Raw genomic sequence first — 8601 nt, forward strand, 5'->3', positions numbered from 1 at the left:
CTTTGAAATCTAGATTATAAACCAAGACCCTTTTCTGTTATAAAAAATGTCAGCAATATTGCAGTCCTCTGACGATGGGGTTCAACCCACCTAATAGAGAGCTGTGCTCTCTGTCACGGGCTGGTTCCTCGCCCAAACTTGAGGGCCTGACATGAGGACAAAGGAAAAAGGTGAAAAAGAAAAGAAAATGTCATTTGAAAATATGCAAGGTGGTAACTAGCACTTGAGAGGCTGAGGCAGGAGGATGACAAAGTTCTAAGAGAGACTGAACTATTCCATCTCTAGAAACCAAAGAAAGAAAATTTCTTCAGCTGTCTTTTCTTGGAGTTTCTGTGGTTCGAGGTGAATGAAAAATGTTTTCAATAATCCACCATCTCACACAGCAATGTGTGTGTACATATATACATATACAATATGCAAAAAGCCAGGGTTCTCCTTCACGCACAGACCTGAAGTTACCACTACACAACTCCCCAAACAGATCAATTGTTTGTTTGTTTATTTGCTAACAAAACCAAAAACATATGGTTAATGAAAACCATCAGACAGTGGTGGATTTAAACAGGAATTCGGGAATAAATCAAGCTAAAGAACAAAACATACAAAGGGGTGTGCGGGCTGGGCCTCGGATGCACCTTCAAAGCTCTGTTATTCTGGGCTATTCATACCACTTTCCTTATTTATGTAAAACCATTTCTGTTTTCTTTTCCAGGAAGAATGCTGCCAATCGCCAGAGGCAGACATGTTTATCAAGCTGAGTATCTTGAAGTCTGACATAAAATCTGTGGCCTTTGGTATAACTGAAACACACTCTGTCAACACCATGGGGAGGGCAAGCCCGAGGCCCTGGCCTCTGCCCAAGCAGAGAAGAGGAATGGACGAAAAAAAAAAAAAAAACTGACTCAAGTCCAAAAATTACAAAATGAGGGAAAGGCAAACTCAAGGCGAGCAAACCTTTTCCATCAAGTCTGGTTAACATCTTGGAAAAGTACCCAGCCCACAAAACAGCCAGTGCTTAGGTGAAAATACAAGTTTTTCTCCCTTTCAGAAAGCCATGGTGGGAGAGCTCTGATGAATACATCAATTCTATTAGAGCTGAGCCTGTCTGTCAGTGCAATGTTAAAAAGTTCACTATGTTACAGACTGGCCTCCTCAAAAACAAAGTGTCCTTCAAACTCCGTGTCCTTCAAACTCCCTGCCCTCAATCGCTTGGGCCAAATTGGAGAGAGAAAAGATTAAGGGAAGGGGTTGAGGGGCGCTTGTATTCATAGTGATCAGCTTAATGCCCTCCTCCTCAATGTCTTCCATAAGAAAAATAATCAGCCCCCTCTTTCCCCCCAAAAAGGGTTGTTAAAGATCTTCCAAATGCCTACAGTTGGATGTTGGAAAAGACAAGCTAGATTAGAGGGAGCTGATACACTGTTTTTAGCTTTTCCTTCAAGCCTTTCTCTGGAGTCTGAGAGAGACATCTACAATGGCCAGACCGGACAGTGCACCAGGATCCAAACAAAAGCTGGAGACAGCCCATAGCCTTTACCACAGAGCCTGTCAGGACAACCTGTGCATCCTCCCAGGGGCTCTGCTGCATTATGAGTCACTGGCAAACCTCAAGCTTAGCCTTGTGATTTTCATTCATCCTGTGTTTTTCCACAGAGTCCCCCACCGGTGCCTCTCCCTGCAGTGTCTGTCCACAGGCCCCACCACCCTCAGTTGCTTACACTGGCCAGGCAGCCCAAGATGGGAGCCTCGGATCCGTCCTGCTATGCACATAGCCAACATTCCACAAGATTTATGTCACATATGGTGGGAAAGAAGGGCCAAGAAGGGAAGTGAAAATAATTCAGCCCTGGTTTAATCAAGGGTGGCTGGACCTAGAGAGTGGTGTGATGGCTTCAGGACCGCGGATTAGAGAGAGAGATACATACATACGTGCATACATACATATATACATGAACATGTGAGGTGACTCCAATGTTCTTGTTTTCAATTCAAATTTTTTAGAAAATTTCTTTACTCTTCGGTCACATTCCAGAAGTGACAGAGCAGTAAAAGGCTTGGTTGGTTTGGGAGGATTTTGTGAGGAAAGCTGGGGGTGAGCCTTTTCTCGAGCATTTACTCTGAAGACTGAGCCTAGGTAGAGAAAGGGATCTGGGTGACTACATCCATGGACACTGACGAGGAGGGGGTCACACGGGCCAGGCTGGAGGGCAATGCGCCACAGCTCCTACGCCACCAAAAGTCACCAACCTCAGAAACCTCTGGTTTGCCCACAGGATGACAGAGCACCCCGACACTAAAAACTCTTCTTATGAAGAAGTGAGTTCAGAGATGCCCATGGTTGTTATCCCATGAAGAAAGGCAACTTAGACATGAAGATGTTCAGTCTGGTAGAGCCAGTCACCACAGGACAGCAGTGCGAGAACATGCTGACGGTTATCTGCAGATGTGGGATCCGAGGTGGGTGTTGCCACTTCCTTTGCTCTGAGCTCTCTCTGTCTGTCTGTCTCTCTGCTGTCCGTGTGTCCATGCTACAGCACCCTAGTGGCATTTAGAGGATAATGTCGGACACTATTATCATTTCATCTAGATTTTAGGGGAAATCTGAGGATTCAAATTCAGGTCATCTGGCCCTCTCCGTGACCCAGATTTCTTTAGCTTGTCCTTGTTCTGTAAGAAGGAAAGATTTATTTTGAGTCACATAAATAAACACCTTAAAACAGGAAAAAAAAGAATCTCTGCAAGCCAGAATTACCCACACGCCTCAAACCCCAGGCTCTCCTTCACCCAAGGCATAAGGCCAAAGACTCCTTTTCAGTTATAATGGTGCTGTTAAAAATGTGCTTTTTCTCCCAGGTGTGGAGTGCTCTCTACAATGTTAGCCCTGGAGAGGCTGGGGGAAAGAGCTGAAGGCCAGTTGGAGCTATAACTCAAACCCTGTCTCAAAGAGAAAAGAAACCGCATACACAAATCCATACATAATATACAATCTTTTCTCCCAGCCCTTTCTCAGAGCCTTACATTTTCTGTTGACCTCGGTGTGAATGTGCGGAAGTTTACTTTGATTTTTCATGTGCCCCTAGGCTCTGTAGGCCTGACACTGCCCAGGGCTCTGCTGCCCAGGACTCTAAGCATGCTCTACTGTGGCTACCATGCACTTGGAACATGGCTAGTCCAAAGGGAGATGTTCTTCTAATGTAAAGTGCACATAAGATGTAGACAGTGGAAGAAGCCTGGATGTCCCATTGATGAATTTATATCAATTATGCATGAAAATGATATCCTGGAGTTATTGTATTTAATAAAAACATATTGAAGTGCTTTCAACTATTTCTTTTTACTTTATTAAATGTGGACTCTAGAAAATGTGAAATTACCTATATACCAGATATTATACTTTTATTGAAACAAAATCCTCTAGGATGGAAAATCTGCAGAAATGGAATTCAAGAATCTATTTCCCACCTTTTAGATAAAGATAAGATTCACGTACATAAATGCTTGACCAAAACCTGTCTATAGTACCCAAATAAAACGCACTGCGTTGACCCTGTTTGAAGTCAGCGGGTAGATAGGATCTTTCAGGGGGGCCAGCACTTACCAGCTGAGCAAACCTAAGGGTCGCGCTGCCCAACTTCAGGGAGCCTGAAGTCCTCTAACGTGAATGCAGCTGCTTCTGTTTCATGGATTCCTTCACAAGTATGAATAACTGTTCATCAGAAGATGTAGCCCCCATTGGGGACAGCCTCATAGTCTCAGGCCTTGCCAAAGGCACTTCCTCTATGTAGTACCAGGCCATTTCTCAAAATGCCCCTAGTGTGAGGCGACAGAACACTGCTGCTCTTTGAAAAGACAAGAAAATATTTAACGAATAATTCTCTGGACTGAAACCACAGGCTGCACCGTGACAGGAAGATGCCCCAGAGAGCAACTCAGATCCACGCGTGTTTTACAGAGACAGTGTCTGCAGGGAGAGACGTCTGAGAGCACATTTGGCCCTGACTAGAATTTACTCCAACTTCGGTGGCCAGGCTGCCCGCAGCTAGCCTGGACATGACATTCCCTTTTCTCCTCAGCAGAGATGGGCTCTCTCTTTTCTCTGCAGCAACCAGCAGAATAAATAAAATCTTTATCATTGCCGTGGGGAGGGTGGGCATGCCTAGGACATATTTTCTCAGTCCAGGGGAAGGTGGGGTGATGTTTTTTTAAAAGAGCAGGATCTCACCAGCTCTGCAGTCACAATGCCAAGGCTCAGGAGGCCAAGCAGAGCTTTTAATTCCCCAGTATTCGCTCAAAGCTGGTCCTATGGTAGCCATTTGGAGAGCTCAGTAATCTCCCATCCAGTCCCTTCTCATCAAATTTATCAAACTGACCAGCATCTTTTTATAAAACTGGAGTCTTTCATGACAGAGAAGTTAAGTAATTCATAGTTTTCTTCAGGGATCAGACTCCTACATCTTAACTAATCCCATTGTTCTATCTTCTTTTTTTTTCCTGAATTTTTAAAACATGGCTACAAATTAAAACACTGAAGGAAATGAAACCATATCACATTTTAAAACAAGATAAAGATCATAATTTGTTTGATTTTAGAGTCTTTCTATTTCAAATAGAATTTTGAAATCAAAATCTATACTCCATTACTTTAAAATACACTCACTATCCCCAAACACTACTATGTTAGAAGTTGTTATGAAAGATAGCTACAGAAGAGCTTTGATTTGACATGATGTGGGGGACAAGGAGGCTTGCAGTATACAAGGAAGAATCAAAAAAAATCTTTTTGTCAAAAATGAAGAAAGATAAAGAGAAAATCTTTTTGGCTTTTTTGAGTCAAGGTCGCATTGTGTCGTTCAGGATAATTTCAAACTCACGGCAATCCCTCCACTGCACCTTCTCACAGGCATGAGCCACCTTGCCCCAACAGGAAGACTCATATTTGAAAGAGACTTGGGTTCATTTTATAATGTCACTCAAGTAATTATAGTCATTACACACCTCTCTACCCATGGAAAAATAAATACATAAAATAAAATTATAAACTCCCAAGGTCTCCTGCAATTTTCCCTCTGTGTGTGCTGTTAAAACACATGCATGCGCACACAAATGCATCCTGCATCCTCTGAAACCACATCGAGGAGTCCAGTGATTGCCTGCCAAGGTTTACCCCAGAGCAAATATTTACTGCAGAGCTACAAAGTTTCCCTCAAGGAAGACCAAAATGGAAGCGTTTACACACGTGGCAAATACTTTATGCGTGCCTGGGCCACAAGAAAGAGATAGTTTAATAAAAACATTTATGGGTCTTGAAAGCAAACACAATCCAAGAGCCTTTGCACATGTGGGAATAGATACTTCAGCCTTACACGTTTTCTCCTGAAGATCTTTCGGTTGGCCACAGCCAACAAGGCCCAGTGTCCTCTGGGCCCCAGCTAAGCCTCACTGTACAGCATACGAGCCACAAATACAAACATGATCTAACAGTACCCCACGGAAAGGGCAGGGACGGGCGGGGGCCTTCTCCATTCTCCCCATGCAGACAACCCCCGCCTAGACCATGGCTGCTGCTCACCGACAGAGAAGCGGGGGGGGGGGGGCTTTAGGGGCGACCTTTGGGGGGCCTCACCTCACTCTGCTTCTTTCTTTCTCCTGTCTACCTGTGCCTGCATCATACCAGAAGAACCCAAAAGCAGGAGTGCGCTTTCCGTAGGTTCAACGCCTCAGTTTTGTATTCTGATGGTTCCAGCTCGGAGCCATACGAAGTTGTGTGGCCTTCGAGCTAAACCGCCTAATCTAAGAATCAAAGTTTGGTGCTTCAGATTAGCATTTTGCACATTTCCTTTGGTTTTCCACTTGGACATCTGCTGCTCTTTCTTATGCTTGTGACCCTCCTTCCCCCACGCACCCAGGCTACAGCCATCAGTAGGAGCGCCGAGGATCAAGTGGAAACGGCAAAAGAAATCACTGTGCCATTTATGAAACACGTGGATCTAAGAAAAGTGTTCAAGGCCCAGCCTGACAACGTTTTTTTTTTTTTGAAAGACATGCGGCTCCTTGTTGTTTTATTCTTGGTCTGCATCGCCCCCTGGTGGCCACTCTAGGAGGACTAGGGCGGGGTCCGAGCTCAGTTCCCCGAGGTTCAGGTGCTGCGTCTTGAGGGATGGAGTTGCTTTCTGCAGTCTTCTGATGTCCCGTGAGCCTGGAGCCGGGAGGGGGTGGAGTGAGGCGCAGGACACTGAGGGAAGATCTGCACGGAAGGAAAGGAAATTTTAAAAAATTGTATAGGGCAAAAGGCTCATGTTTCTCCACCTACAAACAAAAGAACACTGGAACTAGATAAAAATAGATAAATAATAACTGATAGATAATAGATAGATAGATGGATAGATAGATAGATAGATAGATAGGAAGAGAGAGGGGGGAGAGAGAGAAAAAGAACGAAAGAAAGAAAGAAGGAAAGAAAGAAAGAAAGAAAGAAAGAAAGAAAGAAAGAAAGAAAGAAAGAAAGAAAGAAAGAAAGAAAGAAGGAAAGAAAGAAAGAAAGAAAGAAAGAAAGAAAGAAAGAAAGAAAGAAAGAAAGAAAGAAAGAAAGAAAGAAAGAAAGAAAAGCTATTATTTTACAGTCAAGAAACTGGGGTGCAGAAACACGGTGTGACTTTGACTTGCTAGTGACTAATCTTCCTCGCCCCTTCTTGGGTGACAGTGTTGGAGGGCTCAGGAAGTGGGGAAGAATTGGTATGTCAGCAAAGGAGGGGACTCACTCTGTAGATAAGAGATCCCGGTCCCAATCACCATGTCCCGAGGTGGAAAAAGCTGAGGGGGCGTCCCAGACCCTTGAGAACCCCGGGGCGCCCCACCCAGGCCCGCGGCAGGCAGACACAAAGCAGGCCCCCCGGGCGGGCGGCGCTCCGGCTGGGGCGGGAGAGCTTGATTGATGGACCCCGGGGGCGGCGGTCCAGCTGTGGCCAGGGGCCTAGCGTGAGAGCCGGGGCTCATCCCCGCGCTCCTGGCGAGGGAAGGCAGATTTACAGCGCCCGGGACTCGGGTGAGGTCTCTGCAGAAGTGAAACCCGCTCTGGGGCCCGAGCGGGCACTGCGGCCTTCCACCCGGCCTGGGTTTACTAGACTGCCGGGTACCGCTGCACACACACACACACACACACACCAAGCTGCCCGGTGAGCCCTAAACCCACGCTTGTCTGGAAGATGCCAAAACATGAGACTCAGAAGTTAGGCAAGGCAGCCGGTCCCCTAGTCCTCCTCCAGGACCCATCTCCATTTGTTTAAAGAAATAAGTGTTTCTTAAGACACTGGAAAAAAATTCAAGTCCCTCCACCCCCATAAAAGGGAAATACGCGTACCCACAAATTCTTACTTCATTTCTAAGTGTGTTTTGTTTCGAAAGGTAGAGGGCCAACAAGCCTACGGGTAGTTAAAAAATACGAAACTTAAGATTTGAACTTCTGGAGAAGTAATTCTAACACAAAGGTAGTTTAGTGTTAGGCCCTCGCGTGTATCTCCCTACAGTTTGTGAAGTTGGCTATTAGGCACCAGAGCTGAAGTAATGCAAATTCTTTCTCTATGGACACTAGGGATCCAGGGATAAGGTGTAAAATAAATTCAGTTAGGATGCCACAGGAGGGAGGATTGAGTTTCCATCGGGCTCTAATCACTGGCTTTTAAATAAAATTCAGCAGCCGGGAAGCCCAAAGTCACGAGCCTGATGAATCGCAATTTTGTAGGATGAGGGCCTCGTGGCTCGATTCTGAACGATTTTTTAAATAATAAATATGCCTCTTTAGAAGTTATTTTTGAAAGCTCGGTGAGATTTTTAAATTTCATGATTATTAGGTACAGTGATCAAAAGCGGAGTACAGGGTTTTCAAAGGGGAGAAGGGACGAAAGAAAAGAAAATCAAGTTGATAGGCGAGCTCTGTAGTTTCCATGTAGATATTGCGCGTGGACTACAAGGCTTCTCCCCTTTGAAAACACCATTAGCTCTTAGTCTGGCCTTGGGGCTGTGGTCGCAGGAACCCTCTCTTCCTATTAGGTCCGAACAGAAAAACATATACACTGGAGGTGCGGAGACAAAGCTTTCCCGGGGTCTCACCCTTGTGTCTTCTGCTGGAGTTGGTAAAACAAAAGCGCTGACCTAGTAACACTACTAAAGCGTAGAAAGTCCTTGCTGTGACCGAGGACGCAACCGGAATCTCTGAAAGAGCGAGCGCGTCAACTGCAAACGTGTCCGAAAAGCAGCGACGCGACCTTCGCTCCAGGGCGGCCTCGGGGGGAAGAGCGGTCGTTGGAAAATTAGCTTTCCCCCTCCAACTTTAATTTCACTTTAATTCCTAAGAAACCTGAAAATGACACTCTCCGAAGCGCGGCCACCTCGTTCCCTGACGGCCGCCCAGTTCCCTTTAAGGAAAAGTTTTCGCAAACACTGAATGTTTGGTTTACTCTAAAACTTTGCTGGGCAAAAGTCTCGAGAGGAAGCTTCACATTAAAGCAACAACCAACAAACTGATTTCGTAATATGTAGCTTTCTAATAGTACAAGTGTGCCCCACTTCACTCGGTTATAAAATATAAAACTGTTTGGTTATTAA

At 45.3% G+C, this 8601-nt stretch overlaps 1 protein-coding gene across 1 annotated transcript; it reads right to left on the bottom strand.

The window, feature by feature from the left end:
* Positions 1 to 5255: 5255 nt before the first annotated feature.
* On the bottom strand, positions 5256 to 7257 carry LOC127677451 (uncharacterized). The gene is made up of 2 exons (XM_052172531.1): positions 6759 to 7257; positions 5256 to 6244 (listed from the first exon to the last, which is right to left on the bottom strand). The coding sequence occupies exons 1-2, from the start codon at positions 6991 to 6993 to the stop codon at positions 6060 to 6062; spliced, it is 420 nt and encodes a 139-aa protein (XP_052028491.1). The 5' UTR covers positions 6994 to 7257; the 3' UTR covers positions 5256 to 6059.
* Positions 7258 to 8601: the final 1344 nt, after the last annotated feature.

Source organism: Apodemus sylvaticus, chromosome 2 (genome assembly GCF_947179515.1).
Source record: "Apodemus sylvaticus chromosome 2, mApoSyl1.1, whole genome shotgun sequence".
In the NCBI taxonomy this organism is placed as follows: domain Eukaryota; kingdom Metazoa; phylum Chordata; class Mammalia; order Rodentia; family Muridae; genus Apodemus; species Apodemus sylvaticus.

Excerpts from the sequence above, each read along its gene's own strand:
- LOC127677451 (XM_052172531.1), bottom strand. The coding sequence starts at position 6,993 with ATGAGCCCCGGCTCTCACGCTAGGCCCCTGGCCACAGCTGGACCGCCG. Across the intron at positions 6,245-6,758 it reads CGGGATCTCTTATCTACAGA|ATCTTCCCTCAGTGTCCTGC; the intron begins GTGAGTCCCCTC and ends CCTTCCGTGCAG.